Here is a 14,457-nt window from a genome sequence, read left to right as displayed (position 1 = left end):
TTATGGCCGGGGCTGCAAAGCCCCACATTCAGCTTGTAGGAAGATGCATCTGCCCTGACACCACGGCAGCTTTGACTCCATCTCACCTTCCCGTTCTAGCAAACATCATCACCCAACTCACCTCTCAATTTCAGATTCCCAGAAGAGAAGCACGGTGCAGGGGGCCAGGGGGACTCAGCTAGGGTAAGGTGTCAACTTCTGGTCCCCTTAGCTGTTGGGGGCAATAGAGAAGGGACACATGGCACCAGGCCATAGGCTGCCCCTCCTAGGAGCCAGTGGACCGGCAGCTCCCCAGGAAAAGACATGCCTCAGTTGGCTTTGTATTTTGTTTGGTGCTGGTGCTGGTGGTACTGGTGTGTCTATTACCTTCTTCAGGGAAGAACACATTCCAAACACGAGGCTTCCTTAAACTACTTAACATACAGCACTTGCATTTATTCTCCCTAGTTAATCCCCCACCTCGTAAATATTTTCAGTGACTTTCAAACATTTTTGACCCCAGGGTAAAAAATAAGACTAAACATGTATTACATATGAATGCACATGAAACAAATATTTCACAAAGCAACACATGTAACACACTCTGTTTTCTATCCTGTTACAGTCCATTTTTTAATGCTCCTTCAACCTATTAAACTGATTTACCACCCACTAAGAAGTGATGACCAACGGTTTGAAAAGCCCTACTATTACCTCTATTGTCCTGTAATTTTATCATTCAAAGACAATTTTATACTTTTCGCATTATACTCATATAGAAGAAAATTCCCCAATCCTTTCCCAATAATACCCCAAACCCCACAATATTTTAGCCACTTTTTAAAAGATGAAGCAAGTGCACCAGAGATGTCTAGTGCACTGAACTGTTTTCATTACAGTGTCCTTGAGGCAGTCACATGACACCCCTGTGCTCAATTTGTTTAGTGACCAATAAGGACTCACGCCCTTGGGTTAACCAACCCAGCTGAGAAGCACCAACCATTGTCTCTGTGCAAAGCCAACCTTCCCACACAGGGATGGAACCAGCTCCCTTGGGCTCACCAGCCTCGTTCCAAATGGAAAAGAAACTCTGCTGGTAATGTGTGTATCTCTGGGGAATTTTGAAGGCAAATTACTTTGCTCAGCAACGCTGATGCAATTGGGTTATTGGGTCACGGGTATAAATAGGATCAAATGCTTTTTGGAGAACCAAGAGGTAGTAGAATGAGGACTGTCAGTAGAGGAAACCAGGGAGGTAAAATAGAGGATGGAAAGATGGATTTCCACCTCCCGCACCAAGAACTGGTGTGTCTTCCGTCTGTGGTTACAGCATGATGAGAACTGCCGGGATTCCTGCCTGTCCCACGGCACAGCCCGAGAGCACAGGACACTGGCTCTGGAGCCAGACTTCCTGTGTCAATCCCTGCTCTGTTGCTTACACCCCTGAGCCCCAGTTGTGCCCTCCAGAGAATGGAGCAGGTAACAATAAAACCTGGTTCACAGGCTTCCTGTGAAGACTCAAGTACAACAAAGAGCCCATGTGAAGCGAAGCGTTTAGCTCAGCGCCTGCCACATAGCAAGCATCCAACAAATGTTCAGGACAGTTGTTACCATCCCGCCGACTAATGCCCCAGCTGACCTGTGAAGGTGCCTAAAACTCAGAAACAGAGTTCTGTCTTTGAATGAATACTTTTCCTGTTAGTTTCTCAAAGTTCAGTTCAGACATGGTTAGCCCACTCCAGGACCCTTCTGGATCCCTCTTCTCTTCTATAATCGTTTGGTTCCTGCCTCTTCTTCCTCAAAACCTGTGCCCGCTTCAAGGTATTCTTCCCCAACTAGACCCTGAGATCCATGGATGCAGAGAATGAAAGGGATTCATCTCACTGAGCTCTTTGTAGAGCCCAGTGCTTGAAGTGTGACAGGTGAACTGAATTCCACACTATGATTGAGTAGTCTCCTGACCCGGGATGGACATACAAGTCCCAGGGATACACAAGCCCTGTCTGCCCAGGGATTCGGGGAAGCTCAAGGCCTGTCTGAGAACACAGAGCACCTAGGAAGTGGGAATGGCATTAAAAAGGGGTGCCCTTCAAATGACCCCACTTCTTTCCCCGAAAGTTCCTGGGGCCAGCTTTGCAGAGAGGACCTGGATGAGAAATGGATATCTCTATTCTTACAAAATAAAAACTTATAGAAATAAGATACTGCCATGGTATATCACTGTACTTCACACATTCTGAAGTAGGTCTTAGCACAGGGGACCAAAATACCGTCCTGAAATCATGAGAAAACTTCAATTGTCCACAAGTACACGATCTCGTAAAGGTGCCCTCTACCATGCCCCATGCTTTCTGGGGACCTACCTGTCTGCACGCTTAGGGTTAAGGATGACAAGGCAATTTTCCTGTTTGCCTAAAAAATATGGTATTAATGCAATAATACTACCTTAGACAATTATACAGTCCAGACCAAAGGCAAATGAAAATGTGTTTTGCTAATCCCCAGTGAGTGGAAGATTATCTGTTACAACTTCCTCCAAGCCATCCTCTTAAGGAATAAAAAGGTCACAGACTAAAGCTGGTAAGCAATGCTCACAGGCTGTAACTTCCTATATTTATTGTCCTGAGGCAATTACCATCAGGATCACTGGCCTGGTGTCAGCAAAAAAAAAAAGGAGCATCATAAACAAACCAGGGCCCAGGTAGTGGGGGCAGAGGGTTTCCAGGAGGTGGCATAGACAGCTTTGGAGGCAGACCCAGCCGGGTCCAAGCCTCAGCTCAACCACTGCCCATCTGTACGACCTAAACGGGTTGTTGCAAAATCTCTCTCTGTCTCACTTTCCTCATTGTAAAATGGAGATAATAATAACCTGCCTTGTCAGACTGGAATGAAGATAATGGACTAAAATGCTTAGCCCTCTCTCTATATAAAATTCTTTTTTGGAAGACAAATCCCACTGGAATACTTAAAGTAAACAAATGGGACTACATCAAATTAAAAAGCTTCTGCAGGGAGGGAGACGCAAGAGGGAAGAGATATGGGAACATATGTATATGTATAACTGATTCACTTTGTTATGAAGCAGAAACGAACACACCATTGTAAAGCAATTATACCCCAATAAAGATGTTAAAAAAATAAATAAATAAAAAGCTTCTGCACAGCAAAGGAAACCATCGACAAAATGAAAAGGCAATATGTGGAAAAGAGAGAAATATCTGCAAATCATGTATCTGATAAGGGGTCAACATCCAAAATACGTAACAAACTCACACAACTCAATAGAAAGAAAAGAAAAAAAAGCCCAATTTTAAAAATGGGCAGAGAAAGTGCATAGACATTTTTCCAAAGAAGACATACAAATAGCCAACACGTATATGACTAATCAACATCACTAATCATCAGGGAAATGCAAATTAAAACCATAATGAGAAATCACCTCACACCTGTTAGAATGGTTATTATCAAAAACAAAAAAAGAGAGAGAGAAGTGCTGGTAAGGATGTGAAGAAAAGAGAGCCCTCATACACTGTCGGTGGGAATATAAATTGGTATAGGCACTATGGAGAACAGCATGAAGGTTCCTCAAAAAATCAAAAATGGAACTACAATAAGGATCCAACCGTCCCACTTCTGGGTATATATCCAAAGGAAATGAAAACAGGTTATCGAAGAGGTATCTGTATTCCCATATCCACTGCAGCATTATTCACAACTGCCAAGATATGGAAACAACCTAAGTGATGTCAACGTATGAAGGGATAAAGAAGATGTGGTAGATATATACAATAGAATATTATTCAGCCATGAGAAGGAAGGAAATCCTGCCATTTGCAACAACATGGATGAACCGTGAGGGCACCATGCTAAGGGAAACAAGTCAGACAGAGAAAGACAAATACTGCATGGAATCACTTATCCGTGGAATCTTAAAAGAAAGTCAAACTCATTGAAACAGAGAGTAGCAAAAATGGTTGCCAGGGGCTGAAGGGCTGGGGGAAATAGAAAGAAGTAAGTAAAAGGGTACAACATTTCAGGTTATAAAATGACTAGGTCTCAGGATCTAATGTAAAATATGGTGACTTAGTTGATAGCACGGTATTGTATAATTGAAATTTGCTACGAAAGTAGAATTTAAATGTTTTCACCAAATAAATAAATAACGATGATGGATATGTTAATTAACAGGATGGGAATCCTTTCACAATGTATATGTATATCAAATGACCATGACACATGCTTAAATGTCTTACAATTTTGTTTGTCAATTACACCTCCGTAAAGCTGAAAAATACACAATTCACTTTTTATTTTGTATTTTCTCTCTCTGTGTCTGAGACATCACCCTGAAATATGAAAGTTTCTGGGGCAGAATTTGAACTTGTAAATAGCTGAATCTTAACTTTCTCTAAGGCATTTGCATGCTATGCTTCTGCTGAACACTGCTCAACAATGTGACATTTTTACCCCCTGTGATGAAAAACAGAAGTTAATGGCCCAATAAGCAAATGAAGACAATTTCAGAAAATGGGCTTGAATAACATGAGAAAAGCAGGGGAGGTGCCTTCCTGAGGATCTTAGTAGAGAATCACAAGCATCTATCAGTTACAGAATATGTTAGCTTGTCCAGCCAGGGCTGGAGAATTTTTCTTCTTTAAAATTACAGGTGATATTTTACCTGTGTCAGAGGAAGGGAGACCACCTCACATACAAGGGAAAGTCATTAACTAAGAACATGCACAAGTTTCGAAAATTAGTCACCGGTTACCACGGTAACACAAATATCACCTAACAACTCACTGGGCTGTAAGTAACCAAGATGATGCTAAATACATTACTTAAAAAAAGGCGGGGGGGAATGGGCTCTATTTTTAAGAATACTTGCAAAGAACTAGATGGACCTAACCACAGACTGAAGGCAGCCCAGGTTTGCCCCTGTGGACCCAGAATTCAAGATCCATCTCCTGCCCTTTGTGTGTCACGTTCTGTGTCACATGCATACACTGTGCTCAGTGACAGCTGTAGGAAGAAGAGTGATGACATTTTACTTACAAACAAAGAGCTGCAATTGGGAAAATGAGCCTCCTCATTCCCTAAACTTTTAGTAAAGGAAGAATCCTCACTACTGGCCAATGAAGAGAGACAGCTTGATGACAGATTTAGGTGGCAGTCCCTTTAAATTCAACATTCAGGATTTCCTCAGGCCAAACAAGATCTCTCAGAAAATAACTAGGATGCCCAATAAAATAATAATTTTCCCATTGTTCTGAGTAGTTTGAATTTTCTGATATTAATGTTAATATCAGAAAATTAGATATTAATGTTAGATATTAATGTTAATTAGAGTAAAAGCATAAATAGTATGTGAATTTTTAAATTATTCTACGAATTGGCCGCACACAAACACCCTCCTAAATGAAACTCAGCACTTGACCTCTGTTCATAGTGCACAGTGCCTGGGACACTCGGGTCCCATCTCTTCAGAAAAGTGGCCCCAGAGCAGTGTTCCTCCAAGTGGTCCCTGGGTACCTGCATCAGAATTCCACAGAGGGCTCTTAAACTGCAAAATCCTAGGCCATACCCAAGGTTTGCTCATTCTGAGTCTCTGGGGCTGCGATCTGAAAAACCTACATTTTTAAATGATTCTCCCTGTGATGCTTATGTTCTCTAGTCTGAGAATTCCATCCTTAGTAAAATCACCAATACACTGAGGTCTCCTGAGAATGATGACAGAAGACAGGACAGCCACCAGGGGACACAAGCCAATACAGTTAATCAAAGGCAGAGTTAACTGTGACTCAACGGCTTTTGGGGCACAGCCTAGGGTAAAAAACTAGCACAATATACTAGTATTATATACAGGTGTGTGTGTGACGTAAGTTTCTCAGAAACAACACAGGTGATGTACTGTGACCTATTCTACTCTATTATATTCCAATTTTCAATGCTATGAACACCCACTAAATTGATTTCACTACCCATTAAATGGTGATGTTTGAAAAACACTATTATAACTTCTGTTGTCCTATAATTTTATCACTTAATAATTTTTAAACTTTTTCATATTATATCCTAAATAGTAAACAGCCATCCAATCTCCAGTAATATCCCCAAAGTCACAATATTTTAGTTACCTTTAAAAGGTGAACCAAGGTAAATGAGACAGTCTTCTGTTTAAGGGTATCAACAACAATACATTCAACTGCTAACATTTAACTTTTATTTATTTATATCCTCTTTATCTCACCGAGAATAGCATGCAGATTATATAAATATAAAAGGAATGAAAAATCTGAAGAAAACGAAGCAAGGGGGAAGTAAAGACAGAAAACTGTTTGCGGAATGAATCAAAGCAACAAGTAAAAGGAATAAATACAACACAGGCCAGGAAATCTAGTCCACTTGTTAACTCTCAGCTTCCTGGCAATCAGTGTGCAGAAGAAAACATGATCAGTTATGAAAATTCCAGGGACCATCTGGGAAGAATAAAGCACTTTTTTCTGTGGTTTATGACCCCTGAGATACTGGCCAAGCCATCTGAGTTCTATGATTCAGTTTCTTATCTGTTAACCAAAGCCACTGTGGTTTCCATCACAGGTTAGTCTTGAGGACAAAATCAACAAACAGAGGTAATGTGCTTGGCCCAGTTCCTGGCACATAGTAGGTGCTGAATAAATGTTAGTTTTCCTTTCTCTTATCAGGGATCTAAGACATTAATTGTACTTGCTGCCAGAGCCACTGTAGTCTTCACAATTCCCTCCTTCTCCTCCAAGCTTCCTAAAGAGATAAAATCACCCAAGAAGAAAGCAGGGTTCCCAAGAACCACAGAACACTCAGTGCCTACACAATGCCACCTTCGAAATGGTTTCTTGTCATTCCTTCAATAACTTTAAGCAGGGCTTAGAGGTTATTCTGAAAAAAAAATTCTGAGAAAGAAAAGCTAGACTAAGTCATTAAGTATCAAATAAATGCTTTAACCAAGCAATAAGAAAGAAAGAGAATTAGTAAATTCACAGTTAGAAGGCAAATGCTGTTGCTAAAACAGGACGCAGAAACATATTTGGTCTTCACTCTTGAATGGGCTAAATATCCCCTTGTTAATACTAAAGTAGCAGTTGTTTGCTTTGCAGACTCTATTTTTGTGGATGGTAGAGATGCAAAATTTAGACCAGCATGTTTAGTCCTGAGTAGAGGAAACATCATTTGTGTTTTAATTTCCTTTAAATATAAGTGTCCCAGATTAAATAACGCGGTTGACCTACCTTTTCTGTGATATAGAAGTTTGAACTATCTGCATGCTGCAGTGCAAAGTATTCATGGTTGGCAAGGGACCACCTGAAAAATACAAGCATAAACGGATCAGAAAAAAACAAAAAAGGGTCATTTTCTTGTTTATAGTTTGATAGAGTTAGATGAAATAAACACCCTATGATTGGAATTGAGCCAGTACCCAAGTTACCCACAGTGCAGTTCCTAAAACAAAATGGCATTAGCCCCCCTTTCATGACCCTGAGACCAACCATTTCAGATGTGGGTCATCTAGGTGTTATTACAAGCCTATTGCTCACCTTTAGGCATTTTATCTTTTTTTTGTGTGGTACGCGGGCCTCTCACTGCTGGGGTCTCTCCCGTCACGGAGCACAGGCTCTGGACGCCCAGGCCCAGCGGCCATGGCTCACGGGCCCAGCCGCTCCGCGGCACGTGGGATCCTCCCAGACGGGGGCACGAACCCGTGTCCCCTGCATAGGCAGGCGGACTCTCAACCACTGCGCCACCAGGGAAGACCTAGGCATTTTATCTTCATGGCTTTGAGGGAAGGGTATTTAAATGTAAAGTTCCATTCCTCCCTATTATGAGGGAGTGAGTGGAGCAGAGAGAGGGAAATAAGTGCAATTTAAATTTTTGACAATGGTTACATTTCAATTGTCTCTGTGGTCTACAGTCCCCAAGCGGTATGCTTGCTGTAGCTTGGAACATTCCAATTAAGGATCCCAGGTCTTAAATAAATTCCAGGTAATACTCTATTCACACTTCTGCTTTAAAAATAAAAAACCTCATGCAACTTCCATATCAATGTGCTTTTCCTTTAGATTGTTAGAGCAACCCCAGAGAAGTAGGAAAGTCCACTATCATTGTGGAGTTCCACATGGCAGCACCACCACCCATTGACCTGTCTTTTAAATTATTTTATCTTCTATGGGGACCTGAGTGGCCCTCTCATTTTATACCAGATGAAGTGTGTACTTAACCTCAGGAACTTACACTGCTCCCCAGTGAGCAGGATGAATGAACTACAACTTTTCAAAATAAATAATATCAATTCCAGTGTCCACATATCAGCCCTTCTACACTTTCTATTTCTTGAGAAACAGTGATAATTATTTTGGCTGAAAAGGCATGGAAATCTTACAGAGCAATTCTTGGTGTCTTTTGGCAGGTCAAATAGTGACTTAGTGAATAATATTTAATGATTGCTCAAGAATATTTTATTTGACTTTCAATTTGTGGACTGGAGCTCCCCGCATAAATCCTGAGTAACACCTACCCATCACAGACTTCCTTTATTATTGCAGACAGTGGTTTTTTCTGAAAAATAGAAAAAAAGGAAATACTTTGTGTCAGTTTCATTTCAACATTTTACATTAAAAAAAAAGAAGAAGAAGAGGCCTAATAAAGAGATATCTAAGTAAGAAGAATTTACATATGCTATTCTTGGTTGTGTCAGTGAGTGTGTTGTTTTTCTCAAGGTATTAATCGACCAGCCATCACCACCAACTGTATTAATGATTTATCACCCTTGTGGTCATTTTTTCTATACTTTAACATTGCTAATTGAAAAAAACATATATCATATTTAACTTAGCCACACTAAAATCAGGATGAAACATAGCTTTGGTCAAAGATCTCACAGGCAATGACAATCCGCAAGGTCAAATGATAACCAGAATTCCTCAAGAGTAGTACATGAATCGGGCAACCAGCAGTTTCATTTTATGCAAACAAGCTTGGATGTGGGATATTTTTACGAGAACATGAGGCAAATGGAATATGAAGCATGGTGACACTGTTCCTACAAAGTGCAGAGAATTCTTCCCCCAACTGTGGCCCATGCAAATGCCAATCACGCAGCGGCTTGAGCAGGACACACTCAAGTAATGGGACCATGACACCATGTGCCATGGTGTCAACTGGCGGCTGACTACAGCTGTGCTTTTGGCCTAACAGCCACAGCTGTGCTCCGCCTGCCTCCAGATTGAAAGAATGTAGTGAAGAGACACACACAGCTCGCCCAGAGATGTCGAAACTCTTTCTGCTTTGGATGCAAACAGACCCTGGCTATCTCCTGGGATGGGCAGTAGTGTGTCAACCAAAGGAACACATTACAGACAAGAAACAAATGGGGAAGAGAAATCAAAGAAATACAACACATGGCCCTGGGTTTTCGGATACAACCACAGAAAAGCATCTAAACGTGTTTTCCTCCTGTCCCTCTGAGGGGCACTGGCCTATGGGGGAAGGAATTCTGAATCAAGCAGACTCAGTTCAAATCCTAGCTGTGTCAACCTCTCTGCAGTGAGACCTACAATTTCCTTAATTTGCTGAACCTCAACTAACTTACCTGTAAAATGGGCAGAGGACCTATCCACTCCTCAGGGCGGTTATAAGAATTTTAAATTAAATTAAATTAAATTAAATGAGAATTAAAACAAAGGGCAAAATATTCAAAAAAAGGGTTAGGGCTCCACTTCCTTATCCTCTCACATCACTAGAAGACCTTGATTTCCTCTTTGCATCCTTGCCCTTGGACCCAATGCTGCTAGGTCTGCCCTCTTCATTAGTTCTGAGCACTCTTCATAGTCCTTTCGAAGGGCCTCTAGGCCCTGATAAAAGCTCCAACACAGTCCTCAGTGTTCCTTCAATGCTCTCCCTCCCTCTGGAGCTCTAGGGTCTATGACTAAACCCACCACTATGATTTCAAAAGAATGTCTGCCTACCCCTACAACTATAAATGCAGTGGGCAGAAAAGGGACCTAGAATCGTTGAGGGGTGGAAAGATGGTAAGTATTCCTGACATTCTGAGCTGGTCTCCTTTAGAATGAGATTGGAAATGGAGATTGGGCTCTACAGTGAGGTTACAGGTTACACAACTCCTAGACCTTTGCAAGAACTTGTCCATTGTTTATGGCTCTGGCTGTGAGTCAAGGGGCAAATGTGCTCTCACAACCAAAGGACAAAGGAGCTTTAGAAACAAAACTTTTCCCATAAGATGAGGATTTTGCACTTCCAGTTGCCAGTGGCCTCTCCAGGCTATCGGTATTTCATGAGGACCTAGGGGTCTCCTACCCTCCTAATCTTACTCTTGTACCCTCAAAACTGAAATATAAATAACAGGGCTGGATTTCAGACTTAAATTACATTGAAAGGACAGATCAGGTCAGGAAAGTATTGCTATTGATGTAGGAGAAAGCATTTAAATTACAGCTTTCAGAATTAGAATTCTTAGTCTAGGTAACTTAGAGGAATTTCTTGGATTTTAATTCAGGACTGATTCATAGATTCAGAATCAAATTTGAAAAGACAGAAGTCTATGGGCTTCTAGAACTGTCATATCTAGAACATTCTGAAGTTGGATATATGAAAGGAGTAAAGACTCTGGAAGAACAAAACTTAGAGATTTAATAGAGAAAGATTAAAAAAAAACTTTAAACCACAGAGGAAAAGGAACCATAGTTAACTGAACATAATGCCCTCATAATGCAGCCTCACCAATTAAAATGAATGTTATGTAAGGACAGGGCTGGTCTCACGGCCCACTTCCTTACACCTGTCCCCTCCATTCTTTATCTGTTCCAATGAAACGTGGCTCCACCGCCAAACCTAATTCCAATGACTCTTCACAATTCTCATCTCCCTTAATCCATCCACATTATTTGACAATATCATTACTACCTCTTTTTGAAATACTCTTTCCAGAGATGCTATATTTCCTTCAGTCTCCTACAGTTATAATCAATAATCCTTCAATAAAAGTCAAGAGATCTTTCATCATTTCTCTTTTATCTCTAGCTTCCTAACTCCAAATTTCTGTTCCTGTCTCTTCTGTTTTTACTTAATTGGTCAGTTCCTCATTCATTTCAACTGCCCCAAGTCTATAGCCTGATCCCAAACACCTTTGCAAATCTCTGACAGTTTGTTAGAAATAGCATGTTAACTCTCCTTCAAGCATTTTATTAAATATACGAACAAAAAATCATCACTCTCACCATTCCCTACCCATCAATCTACCCCAATAATAGCATGCCCCTGCCCCCAAACTCCCTCCATCCCAGCCATGATTTCTGTGTCTTATTATGACACCACTACAGCCCGGAGCATCATTAACCTTTATGTCTTCACTCTCCAGTTCTGATTTGTTACAGGTGATGTAGCATTTTCCTCTGTGACATTCACATCATTACTTCTCACCTCCTCCTAACCACTCTTCTAAAATCCTGACACTCCTCCTTCCAACTCCTACCAGATAAGTCATACCCCAATTCCATCACCCTTAATTCTGTTCCTCAGCCCCAGGGCCTTCCTGAGTACCAGCCCATCATTACTAGCACTAACTACTTGCCGTAAGTTTCCAATCAAATGCTCCACTGGTCTATCAAACTCAGATTCCTATCTTCCATTAGTTCCTGCACTTGCCTTGCCTATTTCTGGCAGTTCTTCCATGTACACTTCTAGGGAACTTATCTTTGCCTTCTCTATTCTGTGACATACGGATATTTATAAGACACTGAGTCCCATCATTCCTTCCTCCACAACCTCTCTCCCCTTAATCCTTTCCAGATCTTACTACCACCTTTGGTTAAGGGTTCTCAGGATCTTGGTGCCATATCCTTGCAAAAAAGTCTTTGCATCTCCAGCTTCTTTGTCTCCAATCCCCACGTTAACTATAATTAGGCAAAATCAGGCTTTCCCCACAAACTTAACTCATGTCATTCTTTGGCTCCAGTTGCCTTCATAGATCCTCCATGACCATCACCTATACAGTATAAATCCCTAGCTTGTCATCCAAGGCCTTCCACAATCTGGTCTCAAGCAGTCAAGCTTTACTAATGTTGTACGTGTTGCCCATGCTTCTGGATTAGCGGTTGATTCCCCCCCATACTTTCACTTAATGCTATTTGTTGAAATGTCCATCTCCTCCTTTCTGTTCCAGCTCTAACAATGACACCTCCTCTAAGGAGATGTCCCTGATTTCCCCAGATAGAGATCAGTCCCTCTGTGCTTAGCACATTAAATATATCACTCCTAAGGACTTAGTATATCTGCCTTATCTTCTTGTCCCTTGAGAACAAGGCACCTTAATTCATCTTTGTAAACTTCTCCACCCCTCAGTACTAGTTGCACAGTATACAGAGGAGACTCAGTACACTTCTGTTAAATGGAAAATCCACACATTCACTAACTTTCCTTTCAAAAACAAACAAACAAAAAAGGCTTGACTGTAAAAGTAAACCATTTCGAAGGATAGCCTGGATTAATCATTAGCACACATCCCACTTCCTACCAGGTAAACCACTGCGGGGTGGCTCGAAGCAGCTGCTCAGACTCGTGAAGGTTGTCACTACTCCCCTCACAGACCACTCTGTGATTCACAGTTTGGAAGAGCATTGAGTCAGCCAGGTGATGAAGAGTATAATTCAACAGGTATAACTGTCTCCATCCATTAGCAAGGCCACGCAGGTAAGCACGAACTACTCCTGTTAACAGGGGCTGAATGAGATACCCCAAATACACTCTTCTGGTAGCAGTGCTTTTCTCACTTCCTATACAAAGCCCTCAATTTGACGTGAGCCCCTTGCCTGGCTTAAATTCCAAGCCAAAGGTCGGCTCTATGTTTTAGTTAACATTTGTTCAGGTTACATAAGATGTTTCTGTCTATCTGCCCAGTTCTCTATGACTTGGAAGTAGGGTGACAAGTGCAATGCCTTGGTAGCTTTTTGTAGACCCACGGAATAATTTGCCTTTTACCTCATTGAGACAAAAGCCCAGGAGAAAAGAAAATTTGATCTAAAAGGATGAAAACTGGTTCCTCTCCCTTTGATTCCATAAACTCTAAAGGAATGAAACTAAATTCTACACTCGATATGAATATATCTGGATGTAGAATATTGAGGCACAATTATTTTAATTGCCTGAGCATGTTTTCATAACTTAAAAAAATCGTAACTAAATCCCTTAAGCTTTTTGTTCTGAAGGTCAAAACTGCCTTCTCAGACTCAGCAGTGAGAAGGGAAGAGCAGGAATGTTTTTAAGGATAACCCAGAGGGTTAGACAGTTACCAGATTTCCTTGTGCAGGGGACTGGGGATTATGTGCACTCTCTACCCCGTTTCCCTTTAGCAACGGTGAGGTCATCTTGCAGCATGAGAAAGTATTTCTTCTCTTTATATTAATCTGGGAAAATCTTAATGATGGCACAAAATTTTTTATTTTTTTTGTCAAAGTATGCATTTCCATACGAATTTGATTGGAAAGGTACCATGTGCCAACGGTTCTACTCAAGGGGTAAGCTTTTTCTGTTGTTTTTTGGGGGAAATTTATTCCTCCCTTTTTATTTTTGCTCTTATTCTCCAAAAGGATTCCTTTATTCAACTTAATTTATCGAAGAGAAAGTCCAGAAAGCAAATTTCCTGTACAAAAAGATTGATCTACTTTACATAAAATCACCTAGATTCCTGAGAATGGCCAAATTGCCCAGCAATTCATTTGTGATCTACATCTCTGCCTCTGTCCTCATATGGTCTTCTCTCCTGTTCTTATAAGGAGGATTTAGGGCCCACCCTAAATCCAGGGTGATCTCACCTCAAGATCCACAATTAAATATGCAAAAACTCTTTTTCCAAATAAAATCACCTTTGCATATTCTGGGGGTTACGACTTGGACATACTTTTTGGGTCCACTATTAAACCTACTGCAATTGGGTAAGGGAAAAAAAAAAGATTTTTTTAAGGATTAGAGAGAGAAAAGAATATTTACTCTTTCTACCTAATCCTTAAAGTGGATGTTGATCCTTCACTTTCCTTTCTAAACTCTCTCCTGCCTTTAATGAAATGCCAGTGTCATAAATTCCTGAATCCATGTCACCCACTGTGACCCTTCTTCTAAGGTCTGATCCTCCATTCCCAACAACCCCTGGTGGACGTCCTGCCACCCCTCAGATTAACACTTCATCTTCTTCCTCAGTAAACCAGATCCTCCCCTGCCTCCCTTTCATCTCTTAAAAAAAAAAAAAAAAAAAGATCATTCTCCCACCCAAAGCTCATGGCTGCTCTCAGGCATGAGAGAACCCCAAGAAGAAACATCCTTGGGAGTCCCTAGTTGTTTATTTCGGAGGTTGTGGAGTCCCACCTGCCTTGAGGCACGTTCTCCGGACACGACCCAGCTGCTGTCCCTCTTCAGTGTCCCCTCCCTGATGAGTTGAGC

General features: G+C 41.2%; 1 protein-coding gene across 2 annotated transcripts in view; it reads right to left on the bottom strand.

Annotated features, from left to right (window-relative positions):
* Positions 1-14,457, bottom strand: part of ELMO1 (engulfment and cell motility 1) — a 578,694-nt gene that overhangs the window by 448,564 nt on the left and 115,673 nt on the right. For both annotated transcript variants that reach the window (XM_032642958.1, XM_032642959.1), the window contains 2 exons: positions 8,525-8,565; positions 7,242-7,314 (listed from right to left, as the gene is read on the bottom strand). In XM_032642958.1, the coding sequence (XP_032498849.1) occupies positions 7,242-7,314; positions 8,525-8,565 (114 nt within the window). The remainder of the gene's footprint in view (positions 1-7,241; positions 7,315-8,524; positions 8,566-14,457) is intronic.

Source organism: Phocoena sinus, chromosome 9 (assembly GCF_008692025.1).
Source record: "Phocoena sinus isolate mPhoSin1 chromosome 9, mPhoSin1.pri, whole genome shotgun sequence".
Taxonomy (NCBI): domain Eukaryota; kingdom Metazoa; phylum Chordata; class Mammalia; order Artiodactyla; family Phocoenidae; genus Phocoena; species Phocoena sinus.
This window is presented reverse-complemented; position numbering and strand designations above follow the sequence as displayed.